Raw genomic sequence first — 16,799 nt, forward strand, 5'->3', positions numbered from 1 at the left:
ATGGGGAAACGATTACGTGGAGCCAAATCGATTTGCTGCTGTGCATCTCCTCGTTTCACTTCTTCATCTCTTTCGTCATTCTCATGGTATAATCTCAGTACTTCATATCTCTGATTCTGTTCTGTTCTGTGTTTTTTAGCTTATGCTCGCCCAATTTTAGTCCGTTTCGTGATATAAGAGTTTGTATATGTATAATCGAAGTTCATGTGTTTGATTGTTGATTTATAGTGATCCTGAATGCTCGATTTCTGTTAATTATTGGTCCTGGTTAGCTAATTAAGTGAAGTTTCTAGTCGTTTTCTTAAATTTCGATTTAAGTTCGATTGATTAAATCAAAGAGTACGAATCTATGTCAATGTACTCTGATTTAATTGCATGTTTATGAGTTTATGATCTATGAATCTCTTAAAAGATTGATTCAGTTGAATGACAGACAGAGATGCGTGTGCATTCATTATATACGAATTGTATGTGTTTTGTGGCCTGGGACATGAGTTCCATTAGAAACTATTGTTTTAGCATCTGGCGATTTACGAATTTGCTGTAAATGCATCACTGTCTATCTGTTTGTGTGTGTTCGAGTTATAAACTGAAGAACGTCATATGTAATAGTCTGGATACGTTGATCTATGTTATGTGGCTTTTGATTTCAACGGACATAGGCATGAAGAGGATGTATGGACAGAAATTGCCAAATACTTGGATGGGAAGTCTTTGGTGATGCTGGCATCAACCAGCAAATGGTTCCTTCACGTTGTAATGGACGAGAGTATTTGGAAATTTGCTTGTTTACGTGATCTTCAGGTTCCTGATTGCTCTGAAACGTCATTTAAATGGGCCAAGCTTTATGCTTCAGCTTTTGGTAAGTATACAGCCTCCTACTATATGCTTACCATTGACCTTATAATTTTCTAGTATATTAAGAAAACTACCATCAATGATTGATTATGCAGGTGGAAGCCATTCTTATGCGTTTCGGCAGAAGGAGAAGCATATTGGTAACATCTGATCAATTGAAATAACTGTATTATACAAAACTTGGTTAATCCTATAATACATAATAATAACTTTGTTGCATGTCATGGAGTTTCGCTAGAAATAACTTTACTATATGGGCTTGGTTGAATTTTTTTTTATTTTATTAACTTGGATATCCAACTAGCTATGCGAGCCGACTAATCCCAGGAGACCACCTGCTTTGCAAATAGCCCGGAGTCACCGCATTTGAACCTCCATGGCCACTAGAGGATTTTTATTTCTACTTGGATTTGAACCTGGGACCTCCTGGTACTTTTAATCTTTGGAGCCAAGCTCAAACCAATCATGCACCACTCTTGTGGTTAATTCGGTTGATCTTTTAAAACGTAATAATAAGATTTTGTTGCATATCACAGATTTAAATGTTGATTTCTATAGCTCTGTTTTGGATCTGCTTGCCATTGTCAAATGCATCAAGGCTTCTTTAACGAAGCTCTAAGCTACATACAAAGTATCCATCCCTTCAGTATGGTTTCCGAGAATTTTCTTGAACAGTTACATATCCAGGGTCTCTAACACAAATAGTTGCCTCACAAGTTCTATTTCGATAGAGATTACTTCTCAATACGATTTCTCTCAAATTCATTAGAATTTCATGTACTGATTCTCATGATAAGATACTGCAAACTTGTTAACACAATAGTTGATTAAAAACTTGATGATAAATTAGTTTCCACAAGTTGTTACAGTGTTGGGATCTTATAGCAGACAAAAATATCAGTCTCTGACAGTAGGAACATAAAACAACAGCCAAGGTCCCTTAAACAACAATAAAATATGTAGACAGAAAACCAATAAGCTGGGGTCTTCGGAAAAAGCCACTTTGCTTCCTGGGGTTGGGGTAGAGGTCAGATTTACGTACACCTGACCCCAAACCCCATCCCGTGGGTGGCATATATTGGGCTAGTTTAGTTGGGTTTATGGAACAATAAAATCCGTAGGTAAAAACCATGTGAGGATATTTCCATTCAGTTTCTAAATATCTTATCATGGATAAGCTAGAAGGGTGCATATGGATATCCAAAAGATTGACGATTCATTCTCTTGTTCGTGTTATGGATATCAGATTGGATGAGGATTGGTGCCTTTTGCTTCGACTCATCAGATGCATTCCTCATGGAGAATCTAATCTGCCCTTCAAAGCTTCCAAAGGAAGATACCGTGCAAAAGATGTTGAACTCTTATGGATCTTGTGTATTGCACAACATCAAAACTGGAATATGGATAGCAGGTAATATCTTGCAAAACCATCCAACAGTTCTTTGAAGCTTGATTATTATTCACAGTTACTTAGATCAACTCTCCTCTTTTTCCCCCCAAACGCAATGTTGTATCCAGATTTACAGCTTGTTCGGTGCCCTGTCTGTGACCTGAATACATGCGACGGTGAGAAAATACTTGCAACAAACATGGAAGTTAGAAAATCGGCAAAGAAAAGAACCAACTCAAGCTCTTATGTTGCAACTCTTTTCTCAATTATCGGCTGTATTTCTTGCAGGAACAATGCAAGTACTGGATGCCAGACACTTGGAGCTGTTTCTCACTGAAGGGTACCAGAAGGGAAGCTGGGAGTACAAGCTAATAGGATCTCATGATATCAGAAAACATGTAGACAGTGCTTCTGGTGGCATTTTTGACTTCAAGTATCTCAAGGCTCCATCCACGGCTGGTAAATGGTGTTCCTTTTCAGCTATTTCAATTAATTAATACTTGGTACAAAGAACCAAACAAACCCAGTATATCCCACCATAAGATGGGGTCGGGGATGTGTATGGGTAGGATATATGTAAACCTTACCTCTATTTCAAAAAGATAGAGAGACTGTTTATGAGAAGAACCTAGCTTGCAAAAAATGTAAGTAAAACAAATAGAAAGCATAAACTAAAACCAAATGATGCCAATATATTCCACATGGAGGTGGGGTATGGGAGGGGTAAGATCTTCACATATATGACCCTTGTCTTAAAGGGCAGAGCGATTGTTTTTATGATGACACCGAAAAAGACAACTAAGTTTGTCCACTTCCATAACTGAAAGCCACAAATTAAAAGGGGGGGGGGGAAGAAGGGTTCTTTGTACTGATATTTCGCTAAAATTCATCATAACCCATGATGTGATTATCTTGCAGCAAAAATACTTCCTCCCTCTCAAAATAAGTGTCTACAATAAAAAAAATGTACACAGCTTTACAAATATAATTATTACACTTTTAAATTAGTTGAATGACAATTTTATCCTTAATAAGACAGTTATAGAAATGTATTATCATGCCACTAATGAATTTCTCTGCTTCATCATCTCTCAAACATTTATGCATCATAATTAAGGGTAGAATTGGATATTTAGTAAATTTTAATTATTTATTTAATTAAGTAGAACAGTGGGATTAGTAACTGAATTCTTGGTATCATATATTAGATGCAACTGAGATTATAATTTTGCCCAGGGCTGTTCAATCTCAAGTCATGGGTTGGAAAGCCCAACGACTGGCAGCCAAAAGCTATGGTAACTTACCATGCAGTTGCTATCAACACCAATTTACAAGAAAACGAAGGTAAAATAACCCTCCGAATTCTTCAAAACTATTTATTCAAACACTCAGTTTAATTGCTAATATCCGAGATTGAGTTTTGTTACATGACCTTAAATGAGTTTCTAATTAAATCTAAAACGTGGCAAAAAAATGGTTTTATACTCGTGAGAAGGTAATAGATTTAAGTAAAATCTCATTTAAGGTTATATATCTAAAAAAATCCCAATTATTATCCAATCATACTTTTACTTGTATTAATCCCCAAAAGTTCCAATTTTGTATCGAGAAACAGGCCTTCACATAAAATATCATGTAATGACATCTGGAGACACCGATGAAGTTGTGTCGATCCGTGTCTCCCAACAACTGCTCTAAATACCAACAATGGCAAAGAAATCTCTTCCTTATCGATCTTGCGCTTCTTTAAAGGTCAGTATCGTCCTTCTTCATGAACCTCGATATATAGTTTGTACCATAAGTCATAAACAAACATCAGCATACATACACCCCACCATGAACAAAGACAAAAACAAAAACAAAAATGGAAGAATTTGGACACTCGCTGGATATATAGCATTTAAGTCTCAAATTAGTTTCTGGTAAAAAAGACCAAGGATTTTTAGTACAGTAGTTTAGGCCTTTCCAGATAAAGATTGATCTGAGGATTTGTAAATTGTTATGCAAATAGTTGTAGTTCATGAATAGCGCACCATACAATTTTATTGCTCTTTTGACATTCAAGTAGGAAATCTTATTGACACCTAAATGTGGTTCAATTATACCATCATAAGAGAGAGATACACAAGGACTGGTCTTTTCAGGCCTTGGCATTTTAAGCCCATTTCAATGAGAGAAAAAAAAGGCTTTGACAAATCAGGCGTTTTTAGGTGTTGAGAAAGGACCTGATCAAACATTTTTAGGTGAGACTTTTTCTACCCAAGCCTCGGCCTGTGCCTACCCTCAAAAATTTTGGCGTGATCGGGCTTTGAGCTCATCAGGCCTGGGCTTTTTCAGATCGGGATCAGGCTTTTTTGTGCATCTCTAACTGTGAAACTAGAACTGTAAAAAACATCTCCAACAAAAAGAGGAAAAAAAAAACTTTTTTCTTGGTTACCTATATTATTTGATATTGTTAATGATATAATTAAAATTAGAAGTTCAATTATTTTTGAAGAAACTATGAAGAAACTGTTCGAGAAGCTTTAAGAAATATATGAACTTAAAGTTTTTTCTTGCTTTATCTATTTTAGAGAAAAATAAATTACATGTCAGAAAAAATTAGAAAACAAAATCTTTTATTTTCTCTATTTTACATAACCTGTTGGATATACTTTTAGATATGCTAAAATGCAATCTAAAACACATAACCAAATTGGTAACTTTTTTTGGTTCAAGAAACAAGTTTTGGTTGGAAATAGATTTGGCTTTTTAGGTTCCATTTACATGTGTAAACTTCAAGCCAAATTAAGAGCTATATTGATAAATTTGCATCTCTTCAAATCAAATGGATTTGCTGTTTTGTGGATTCAATTTTGTATGTATTTGACATCAATATCCATTTTGTAGTTTTGTGATTTCGTATATAAAGCAGGTTAACCAACAAAGGGTAAAAAGGTAACTTTTAGCGATTGGAATTGACTTGTCGGTGGTTTCCACCACCACCTCCGCTGCATCTTTTTTTACCGGCACCGCCGTGGCTACCGCACCTTTGCTTGGAGGTGTTGGTGGTCAAATTCAAAATGATGAAAAACAAACAAAAAATATCAAATAAAAATCGGTGTAAGAAACGATGGACCGTTTTTAGAATGAAAATGTCAGTATATGGATTTTTATTAGATTTAATGTTCCAATCAACGATATAACAAAGTTGGTTACCTATTTTTATATTTAGTTTGATCAGAAGGTTTAATTGAGATTTAATTTGATAAGAGTTCTATTTTCTATTATAGATCTAACAAAAGGCATATATATGACTGAAATTTATCATTACAAAATAGTGGGGTTTTTTATAATCTTCAATGATCACAGATGCATTTGGTGTGAAAGGATTGTTATGGCATACAACACATCTGGTAATAATTATTGTTCAAACAAAAACCTAATTAGGACTCATCCCTCAATCAGTTATAGTTGGTAGCATGTTTGACCGCTTTGTTGGTTTAAGCTTAGGCTCCAAAGGTCAAAAGTGTCTGAATGTCTCAGGTTCGAATTCAAGAAGAAATAAAAATCTCCTAGTGACCACGGAGGTTCAAATGCAATGACTCCGGACTATCCGCAAAGCGGTTGATCACCATGAGATTAGTCGGCTCGCATAGTGGGTTAGATATCCGGGTTAATTAAAAAAACCACCATTGTATTGGTTACGGCATAATTGATCACGGTCCTTAACCATTTTGTACTACAAAATTTGTAACTTATATACTGCAATAGCGTATTATCATTGATCCTACTTTAATCTGTTTGCTGACCAATGGGTGAGCACCACGTAACGCTTTAAAAAAAATTAGGTCCTAACTGATTAACCTTAATTATAACCATTTACAAAAAAATACCTAACCAAATTTTAAGTGGTTCCTTAATTTATTATTTAGAAAGGAAAAAAAAATCGTATTTGAGAAAGATGACAATTTATAACTCGTCAAAATATATCAAATCTCCTAAAAATTAAATATTAAGGCAAATTACATGGAAAAATAAGATACTTTAACTTGATTCTTATTTTAGGTAACATATTTTCAAAACTTCTATATTGATATCTAAGATGTAAAGTTTTAAACATTACCTAGGAAACTGGTTAAAGCATTAACCGGTTACCATGCTAATGTGACGAGTGATGTGGTATCCACCTCGATATTATTTGTTATTCAATCCAATTTCATCTCATCACTGTCACATCAGCATGGTAATCGGTATAATGCTTCAATCTGTTACATGGGTGGTGCCTGATTGATTTGAGCTTGGCTCCAAAAGTCAAAAGCACCAGAAGGTCCCATATTCAAATCCAAGGAGGAATAAAAATCTTTTTGTAGCCACGGAGATTCAAATGCGGTGACTCCAGACAATCTGCAAAGCAGGTGGACGCCCTGAGATTAGTCAGCTCGTATAGCGGGTTGGATATCTAGGTTAATAAAAAAAATGGAAGTTTTGAGAGTACATTACCTAAAATAGGAATCAAGTTAAAGTACGTTATTTTTTTCATACAATTTGTCCTAAATAAATCACCTAAGAAAATGTATTAATTGGCGTGACTTCTAGACAATTCTGATATGTGTTTCATATCATGTCGAAGGTATTCGAACAACTAGGGATTTGATCAGTGTATCAAATATAGGAAGAAGAAAACACTTCTAATTCAAGAATCACAATAACCAAATATTATCCCAACTCAACCAAACCATTTTTATTTCGACTAAAGTCTGCTTTTTTTTTTTTTTTAATCTATCTTTTTGTATAATCAATTTATATATCCATTCTCGTACATTTCTATTCACTTCCGCATTAAAAAAAATTGGATTTTCGTTGTGAAACGTGGTTACCATAAGAGCATCGATCACAAATGGACCAAAAATAGAACTCGTAAACCAACCCAAAGAAACAAACAGAAGAAGGGTTGAATATATGTCATGAAAACTAGAAATAGGAACACCAAGGTTCTTTTAACGACCCCGTAAGAAAAATCCATGTAACAGAAAGACAATTTTCCTTTCGAACAAACTCAGTATATCCCACTTGAAGGTGGGTTCTAAAGGAGGTCAAGGTGGGGTGTAATAAGAAGAAAGTAACCCAAGTAACTACTCCAAAACTCAAACCCCTAATTTATGTTAGCTACAAATATGAAGAACCACACCACTACCCTTGAGAGTTTATTGGTTGCCTTTGGTGTACAAATGAGACGTGACTAGACAAGCGAATGTGAGATAGACAAGTGAAAGAATTCCGAAAGTTTTGAGTTTTAATTTAACATGGACAGTTTAGTAATTTACCAAACTTGTCTCATCTCCCTGTTTTTTCCTATCATTGTCTCACTAGACTCATTGTCATTTTCTAGTCTAATGTAGCGCTACACAATGAACATGTTTTTGTTCTGTTCTATCAGATCCTATCTAACATACCAAACGCACCATCAAGGAACAATCATCCCATACTATGTGCATTTTCCATTTGGTCACAATTTTATCATTTTCAATTTCTTTTCCTTTTCAAAATTCTTCAACTCTGTTGACAATCTTTCTTTTTCTCACACTTTTCACAAGTTGGGAGTTCTTGCGAAAACCTCCACTCTATCCCTTCAGGTTAAAGATCATGGGTGCATACACCTCATCCCCAACCGCATCTCAAGATCAACCCTAAACACTGAACCCTAAACGATACTGGACATCCGCAAGTGGTAAAAAACATGAGTTCCCACTACCTAATTATTTTCTTCACAAAAAAATCAACTGTCACAGCCTCCAAAACAAAGATATATAAAGGGAATAACTATTGACTTTTCTTTTTTTAATCACAAATAAATGGTAGTAGGTTGGCTGTTTATATCCTCAAAAGCCTTTGACTTACAAAAGTCAAATGTGTTGATTTAGTATAACCCTCTCTTCTCATCATGATGTACACATTAAACTTCTATTTCCATCTTTAGAAACCAACATCAAATGGAACATCTCAACATCTTCTTCATTCTACTTCTTCTTCCCACACTTTCAGCATCACAATACAACTGCCCATTTGCCTTTTGTGGCTCAGCAGCATTCATCATTCGGTTTCCTTTCCGTATGGTCGGTCAACAACCCGCCGTTTGTGGCTACCCAGGGTTCGACCTACGGTGCAACCGACAAGGAACAATGCTACTAAACATCCCAAAATCCGGAGACTTTTTGGTTCGAACCATTGACTATCGATCTCAAGTCATCCAAGTTTACGATCCATCAGGCTGTTCTGCTAGTCGGCTTTTGAACCTAGACCTCTCCGGTTCACCATTTTCAGTTTCCGCCACTAGAAACTACACTCTTTTGAGCTGCCCGGTTGAGGTCACCACGGCTCGTTTCCCAACAGTTGATTGTCTTGGCAATTCTACGTATTCTACTCTAGCTACTATGTCGGTTAGTTTTGCTACGGCTATAGCTAACCGGACGGGGTGTCGGGTTATCGGTCCATTACAATATCCGACATCGAGGTATCAAGATCAAGAAGGGCTTGCATCTGACCTAAATCTGGATATATCTTTGACATGGGATAACCCTAATTGTCAAGACTGTGCAGCAGATGGTGGAACTTGTGGTTACACTAATACCAGTATGCAAGAAATTGCATGTTTCAATGACAAAGAAAAAGGTAAGACATTTTTCTCAAAATCCCGACTGCAAAATGCATCAAAATACCATAAAGTTATGATTTAGTTACTATTTAATGTAACAAAGTTTCAAATTTTTCTATCTTGTACCTAGTATGACAGGTAACCTGCTGGGCTTCTAACATTTGATGACGTGGATACATGTTTACGAAATGTTTACAAAAGGATTACGACAAAGTGGATGATAAAGTTGACATCCACGTCATCAAATGTTAATGATCTTATGTTATTGATCAAAATTGGTACATAATAGAAATTTTTTGAACTTTGTTACATAGACCAAGAAAAAAAAAATCTTTGTTATACTAAATAGGAACAACAGCAAACATTCGTTACGTTTTGATGCAATTTGCCCTACTAGTCCTAGTTCAAAATACTCCTTGCACTAAATAAGAGTGTAAGTGGTTCGGTCATGGTTGGAAGTGGAAACTAAACCATCCTTGCTTGGTTCCTTTTCTTCTAAACCACCCAAATGAAACCGATGTATGTTGATAAATATAGGGTACTTACCTCAACCTAGGGACTTCTCCTATGAAAAAGTGCTCTACTCTTTTAGATAGAGATCAAGTCTGCATACATCTTATCCTTTCCAGACCCCACCTGGTCTAGGTGGGATATACTAAGCTCATTTGTGTTGGTTTATAATTTTTTAATTATGAGCGTAACACACTATCCCAAAACCGAATGGACTGAATAGAATGGTTTTGTTCAATCAAATTTCACGATTGGTGGTTTAGACTTGCACCCTTGAATACTCTATAACCTTGAAATAGTTGGCAACCCTTGCTCTTGAGTGGTATAGCCTCATTTCGGTATTGAATCTGACGAGACGAAACGGGCAAGAGTGAGGTTGGGGGTGAAAGAATTGGAGAAGGTTTTAATTTGACATGGGTAATTTAGCAATTCACCAATCTTGTCTCATCTCCCTAATATTTGTCCCACCTATTTTGGTGGAACAGAAAAACTCCATTTTTGTCCTGCTTAATCTTGTCCCAATCTGATTGTCGGGTCAAACGTGTTACGTGGCACAACAAGTTTTTGTCCTATCCTTTTCAACATACCAAGGGCACCCTTAGGAACTAATCAAGAAATTAACAAGAAAACCATAACTATGTTCAACCATAGTTTCAATTGAATCTCATCTGTTTATATTTGTATTTTCAGGCAATAATAAAGCTACGATAGCCATGGTAATTGTATCGGTGGGCATGGCTCTACCAGCCGTAGCAGCCTCTATTGCCATTGCGTGTTATATCTGCAGGAAGGATAGGAGAGTATCCACCTGGATGGCAAGAAACACAACACCCGATACCACCACAATGCCGCCAGAGACTGTCGCCACCTTATGGCGGGGTAGTTTGACCATAGGTCTGGACCCATCGACCATAGAGTCGTACACAAAAGTTGTTCTAGGGGAAAGCAAGCGCCTCCCAGGGCACGATGATGCATCCTGTGCCATATGCCTATCAGAATATAATGTTAAAGAGACTGTCAGATGCATACCTGAGTGTAGACATTGCTTCCATGCAGAATGTATCGATGAGTGGCTAAAGTTGAAAGGGACTTGCCCGGTTTGCAGGAATTCACCTTCTCCAGCTCATGTCACCTTATAACATGTTCCATTTTCAGGTCAAACGGTTAAATGACCTTCATGCCCTTTGAACAGTTATGAGGATGTCATTTCCATACACGAGAACGCCTAAAAACCTGTCAGAAGGGCATAGATTTAAAAGCAATTGCCAGGGGGTCATTTAGCTGAATAACCCTTCGATTATAATTGTTTTGTTCGGTACTTGATGTCAGTCCCATTCTTCTGTACTTTTGGAGATTGCAGGTAATAATGACGTGTCCTATCTAGCAAATCAGTCAGTTTGACATCAAATTCCAATGTTAAATCCAATCGTTTACCAACACAAATTCCGTTAGTGCAGTCTGGGTAAGAGGTTCGGTCTGGGCAAGCACTAACTAAATATGGTTGTTTACCAAACACCTAGGTAAGCAATGACTAAAAACCGACTAAGTTAGACAGCAAGCCCTTCCTTACTCAGTCAGCATATTTGTGGGTAAAAGCGAGTTGGTAAACAATATCTGTTCTTACTGGGTAACCACCTCTTACCCAGTAGAAGGTCAGTTAGTAAGCAGCCTCTAAACCCTATCCAACATGGGTTGCAGATTCTTCATGCCAAGAGACAGATAGTTGATACATAAGTTAGAATGAACCTGCGTCACGTGGCAAATGATGGGAAAATGTGGCTTAACAAATAAGCTATTCGTTCTACAATGTAGTAATATACTCGATAAAATTTTAAGTGCTTAGACTTCCCTTGGAAACATAATATTAACACTTTCTGAAAGTCAACTAAGTTACCAATTAAATGCCTTCCTTATGTAATCCCTCTCCCAAAAAAATATGAAATTTCCTATTTTAGAAGCAATGTTTACCATCAGAGAAAGTTAAAACAATTGAAGGAAGGTCCGATAGCATAGTCTAGAATATTCCATGAAATCCAATAATGATCCGTAAATTAAAAGAATGCATAAATTCAAAAAAGCAAGTAAATGGTGGTTGCTAGGAATAGTTGTAAGTAGTAACTGACTGATTCAAAGTCAGATATAGGGAAAAGGACAACATATCACCAACTATGTGCTCTTATTTATTAATCTCTCCATCTAAAAAAATGCTAAAGATTGGACTGTCCCAAAAATAATGCAATATTTTATTTTCTATATCAAGTCTTTCGCAAAAATTTCTACTTACCCATTAATAGTCATATACGAAATATTGCTAAGATTGATCATGGTAAGCTTTCACAATTTTTTCCTATTAAGAAGTAATTTAGGCATTTGATTATTCGTCAAAGCATTTAATTAAATTATGTGTCAAGTCAAGCATTACATGGTACATGCTCATTAGAACGTCATCTTAAGGAGATTATTAGATGCATACCTCTGTGCAGACATTCCTTCCACGCCGAGCCTGGTGCACAGTGTGCAAGAATGCACCTTTTCCTGCTCATGTTGCAGATCAAAACTTCGATAACAATTGCATAACTTGGTTTTGCAGATCACAATCTATGATATACTGATATACATACATATATATACTAGTATTATAGGGGTCAGGTTCTGTTAGGAACCCGGGAACCGCCCACAGTGCGACATGTGGCATATTCATCAGGAATATGGGCTTGTAATTCATCATGAATGTGTGATTCATGACAAATAACACTTCCATATTCATCATGAATGTGTTATTCGTGATGAATTCATCCTGAAGAGGGACATGTGGCACTTTGTGGACGCTTCCGAGGTTCCTAACGAAACTTCCCTCGGTATTGTATTAGGTCATCTTACTATCTTAGTGCAAAAAGGAATAGCATAACTATCATTCTTTTATATGGGTGGCTAGTTTAATTGATTTTTTTGATATTTAATATACCCCTTAACAGAGGTTTTAGACGTGGTTAGCTAATATGTGCAAATTACAAGTCACCCAATACTCTCAATTTGAGCAAGCACCATCCCCTAAAGATTAAAGAACATTGACAAACTACAGGCTGAACAGCCAAACCAATATCAGATCACTCGATCGTTTCAAAATATACATCAAGAAACAAGAAAAACAAGCCAAACCAAACAAACCCAGTGAACAGTAACCCGTCAATTTAGGATCCAATTCGAGATTTTCCTTGAGAGGTATCGGGAAGGAATTGGAATGGAATAATATCGATTCAGACAGAAGAAAAGGTTCTCCCGCAAGAAGTAGGATCTGGAGAGGATAGGATATACATGAGTCCATGAACACACCATGACTTGTAAAATGGTTTTGAGAACATAAATTTGTGAGCAAAAACATGGATCCTCATGGAACAAGAAAACAAGCATCATGTATTTAGTAATCATGACTCATAAGCACGCAGTTCACATGCCACATGTACCAATTATATATCATTCTTTATGTGCTGAAACGAGATTCATTAGGTAGAATTTTTTATAGAGAGAGATAATTTCTTGTGAGCTGAATTCGCATATCAAGCATACTAAGGAGCTTTAATGCATAAAGTCAGAAACAGAACAAACAGGAAAAAGGAACCTTCCAAACATACGATACATGACCGAGTAAAGCATTCTTGAATCACTTCTTTGCAAGCAACTTCTTTGGTAGCCTATCCAATGGCGTGGTTTTCAAAAGAAAAAGCCTGGCTGCACGTTCTTGCAAGGTACCCCCGCATTTTAATTCCCTTTCTTGAAGCTCAGATTTAAGCCTTTCCATGCCTAGAACCTAGAAGCCAACAAAAAAAAATGTGAATAGAGGGATCTTCTTTAGTTTTGCTTACAAATTAATATTTTTTGACAACTAATATCCACCGACCACTAGTAAATTCTACAAAGAACCTAGAGAGAGATATTTTGATCCGACAGACACTGTTCTGGACAAATACAGCCTCCACATCTCATACAGTTGTCTTAATATAACCTTTCTCTATTGGAATCATTAAATATAAAAAGACACAACAACCAATAAGGAAGAAAACGTATTTGCTACAAGTGCGTTTGACATGGGTATTAGTAATTTACTGATCCTGTCCCATCTTCCAGATTTGTTCCACCTATTTGGTGGGACACATTCAGTCCTGTTATGTTCTAGTCCAATGTTGCACCCAACATAGGATAACAAGTTTTGCTCTGTCCTGTACCATCATGTCCATTGTACCAAAAGCACCCTACATTGCATGCATGATGACACAACTGATAATATCTAATAGCAATATCCTTATAAAATAGAGTTGTGTCCTAAATGTGTTATTGAAAAGATAGTTTTGTCAACTTCACTGTAATATAAATGATCGAAGGATAATGTTTTGCAGAAACCATCAGGATAATTGAAAGAGACAAATGCAAAGAGAGGGGCAGATAGATTGAACATACCTCCATCTCTTGTGCCGTGTTGAACTCATCAAAATTTAGGTGCTTCTCCAAGACGGGACAAACATTCTTTGTAGACACTTTTTCTTCATCAATTACTACTTTAGGATCAGAAATTTTAGCTTCTTCATCAGTGGTTCCATCCTCTTGTACATTTGAAGCTCTTGGAAGTTCAGACTCTCTTTCTTCTAAGTCACCTAACTCAGGTTTGGCGGATTTCTCTATTTCAATGGGAACAGTTGATTCATTTGAATTCTTTAGTATGATTTCTTCATGTATCACTGATGCATCAACTGCTTCACAATAAGGTAGTTCACTATCCGAAGATTTAGTGGATTCCAATTGTCCTTTGGCAACAGTCTCCTTCTCTTCCTCTGAAGCACTCTCAGATGAACAGCCAACTGAAGATTCTCCTTCACCTTTCCCACCGGTGACAGATGCTAAACTTCCATCTGCTTCCTTATTGGAGTCTGATTGGTTTTCATTGTCTATAACGACAGATTTCTCATTCCCCTGACCCATATCATCATCACTATCTTCATCATCCATGTCATCACTATCACTATCATCCACTTTTCTCTTTCCCATCCTACAAAATGAATATAGATGCATGTTATTGGGTTACACAACGACGTCTTTTAACATCCAGTCTTCATAAAATTTAATTTTATGCCCAAACCAAACCAAACAAACCCACTATTATCTTGCTCGAAAGCAGGGCCTTGGAGGGATGAGAAGTTTCAGTGAAAACCCCTGGCTTGTGGAGAAGTGTGAGTGAAAAGGAAAAGACAAGGACAAGAAGGATAATCAAGACTAACACATATTAAGAAACAGAAAAAGAAGAAAAAGGAAAAAAGGCACAAAGAGAACATATACCAAGTGAGAAAACACACAAACCCTCCATCTAACACAGGCCTCTTATACCGCAACTATCAACTCCATAAACCTCCCATGTCCTATCTCACTCCCCCAAACTCCCTACTTCCTATCCACACTAGCTATAGGTCGCTACCTTAAATTTATTACCCTAGCCTTGCGTCTTGAAGAACTCCTATCAGATGTCATATCCTCGGAAATGTCTAAAGCTTCTCTTCTCTCCTTGTCACCCCCTCTACCTTAACATTCTCTACTCTCCTCACTAGCGCCGCCTTTGGTCTCCTGCGCACGTGTCAAAACAATGCAATCTTCCCCTCTTAATTTATCCATGATAGATGCAACTCCCAGCTCCGCCCGGAATACCTTGTTTGATATCCTGACTAACAAGGTCCTACCACAAGTCCATCTAAGCATCCTAATTTCTAAAACTTCAACTTCCTCTCATGGACTTCCCTATAAAACATATATACCCTAAGTCTATCTAAGCATCCTAGTTTCTGCAACTTCCTCTCATGGCCTCTCCAATACAACATATATCCCCCAGGCCCCAAGTAAATCTAAGCATCCTATCTGCAACTTCCAGCTTCATCTCATGGCCTCTCTATCAAACATATATCCCCTATTCTATCACTGGAAAATCTATAGCAACAACCAAAGTTACCATACAAAAACAATTCCCTTCGGGATACAAGCAAATACATAACATCTTTCCACATAAATACACTCTATCATGAAGAAAAAAATAGTGAGGTGTTAGAGTTTTCATAGATCTGTTTAATCTCAGCACCCCGATGTAAAGAACAAAAACTAAGAGATACCATCAAAAATATTTTCTTACCATACACCCCCACGTTTTGCCCACAAAGAAATGCTCGTCCTAAATCCTAATTACAAGCACGCACATAAACATATAGCATTGAGCTCCAGATGTTTATCATTCGATTGCCAAGGGCATGGATGAAGTTTCATTTTCATATCATTTTCATAGGTCTTTCAAGTTTGTGTGTCTATCAAAAAATGCTTATAATAAGACTTCATCACCTCCAAAAACAAATCAACTAACTAGTAGTTAAGATTTAATAATATTAGTAAGCATTGAAACTTACCAAATCTTAAGTTTCTTCGATTTCGAACCGCTAATGTCTTCCACGTCCTCCCCCACAACCTTCCTCTTCGATTTCAGAAACCCACCAGCAAGTGATGCCCTAACTGATTTATCAACCTCCTCCATGCACTTTGCTGAATCCTTTCTATACTTCTCCACGTACTTCTCCGCCCCATCACCACCTCCCGCCTTCTTCACAGTCTTCGCTTTCTTCTTAATGAAATCCTCCGCCACCTTCTCTAGCTTCCTCTCTTTCTCTTCAGCCAACCACTCCTCCATCTTCTTCTCCGCGTTCACATGCCTCAACCTCCTACCACTCATATCGCGACATGCATCGAAGTTATTCGTCTTCTTCTGCCCAGCTTTCGTGGCCGCTCCACGGAGTAACGATCCAAATCCACCCTTCCCTCCCCGGAGACGGAGCAGGAGGTGGACGGTTGATGGTGAAGAATTCCCATGGTACAATACACCATCGTCGAAAAGTGTTTTGCCGTCGCATAAAAGGAGCTGTTGCTGTACCGAGATCGACGTAAGCTTTTGGATTTGAGCTTTGATGGATGAAACTGAAATTATTGGGGTTTCGAAATTCAAGGTTCTTGATTTACCATCCAAAAGTTTCGCGATAACCTGATAGATTTTCGACTGAGATTGCTCCATCACAATCGATCCAATTCCGACTGAAAAACGCTTTGATCGATCCAATTCCGACTGAATAACGCTTTGATCGAATGTGAGTGAAAGGAAACTGGATAACGGTTGTGATACAGAGATATATAGCCCTAATTTGGTTTCCAATCGGGTCTTCACGGTTGACCCGAATAAGTTCTCGCTTATTTTATATCGAGTCCCTTATAATTGAAGCATATACAAAATTTACCCTTGAGATTAAAGAATTTCCAATTTAACCCTTATCTTTCGATAAATAGGCAACATAGATTTAAAAAAATCATGATATAATACTTTTTAATTTTTAA

General features: G+C 37.1%; 3 protein-coding genes across 3 annotated transcripts; 2 read left to right on the top strand and 1 right to left on the bottom strand.

The window, feature by feature from the left end:
* Positions 1-4,023, top strand: LOC112526660 (probable F-box protein At3g61730). The gene is made up of 8 exons (XM_025137038.1): positions 1-86; positions 663-862; positions 954-998; positions 2,105-2,269; positions 2,377-2,424; positions 2,537-2,707; positions 3,485-3,592; positions 3,864-4,023. The coding sequence occupies exons 1-8, from the start codon at positions 1-3 to the stop codon at positions 3,944-3,946; spliced, it is 906 nt and encodes a 301-aa protein (XP_024992806.1). The 3' UTR covers positions 3,947-4,023.
* A 4,030-nt stretch (positions 4,024-8,053) lies between these two features.
* On the top strand, positions 8,054-11,244 carry LOC112526488 (putative RING-H2 finger protein ATL21A). Its single transcript, XM_025136778.1, has 2 exons — positions 8,054-8,899; positions 10,083-11,244. Exons 1-2 carry the CDS (start codon positions 8,221-8,223, stop codon positions 10,529-10,531), a joined length of 1,128 nt encoding a protein of 375 aa, XP_024992546.1. The 5' UTR covers positions 8,054-8,220; the 3' UTR covers positions 10,532-11,244.
* Positions 11,245-12,785: 1,541 nt separating this feature from the next.
* On the bottom strand, positions 12,786-16,555 carry LOC112526487 (replication stress response regulator SDE2). The gene is made up of 3 exons (XM_025136777.1): positions 15,827-16,555; positions 13,848-14,433; positions 12,786-13,200 (listed from the first exon to the last, which is right to left on the bottom strand). The coding sequence occupies exons 1-3, from the start codon at positions 16,480-16,482 to the stop codon at positions 13,054-13,056; spliced, it is 1,389 nt and encodes a 462-aa protein (XP_024992545.1). The 5' UTR covers positions 16,483-16,555; the 3' UTR covers positions 12,786-13,053.
* Between the last annotated feature and the right edge of the window lie 244 nt (positions 16,556-16,799).

Source organism: Cynara cardunculus (assembly GCF_001531365.2).
Source record: "Cynara cardunculus var. scolymus isolate 2C chromosome LG 14, CcrdV1, whole genome shotgun sequence".
NCBI lineage: Eukaryota > Viridiplantae > Streptophyta > Magnoliopsida > Asterales > Asteraceae > Cynara > Cynara cardunculus.

Excerpts from the sequence above, each read along its gene's own strand:
- LOC112526660 (XM_025137038.1), top strand. The coding sequence starts at position 1 with ATGGGGAAACGATTACGTGGAGCCAAATCGATTTGCTGCTGTGCATCT. Across the intron at positions 87-662 it reads TCTCTTTCGTCATTCTCATG|GCATGAAGAGGATGTATGGA; the intron begins GTATAATCTCAG and ends CAACGGACATAG. Across the intron at positions 863-953 it reads GCTTTATGCTTCAGCTTTTG|GTGGAAGCCATTCTTATGCG; the intron begins GTAAGTATACAG and ends TTGATTATGCAG.
- LOC112526488 (XM_025136778.1), top strand. The coding sequence starts at position 8,221 with ATGGAACATCTCAACATCTTCTTCATTCTACTTCTTCTTCCCACACTT. Across the intron at positions 8,900-10,082 it reads TTTCAATGACAAAGAAAAAG|GCAATAATAAAGCTACGATA; the intron begins GTAAGACATTTT and ends TTGTATTTTCAG.
- LOC112526487 (XM_025136777.1), bottom strand. The coding sequence starts at position 16,482 with ATGGAGCAATCTCAGTCGAAAATCTATCAGGTTATCGCGAAACTTTTG. Across the intron at positions 14,434-15,826 it reads TCGAAGAAACTTAAGATTTG|GATGGGAAAGAGAAAAGTGG; the intron begins GTAAGTTTCAAT and ends TTCATTTTGTAG. Across the intron at positions 13,201-13,847 it reads ACACGGCACAAGAGATGGAG|GTTCTAGGCATGGAAAGGCT; the intron begins GTATGTTCAATC and ends GTTGGCTTCTAG.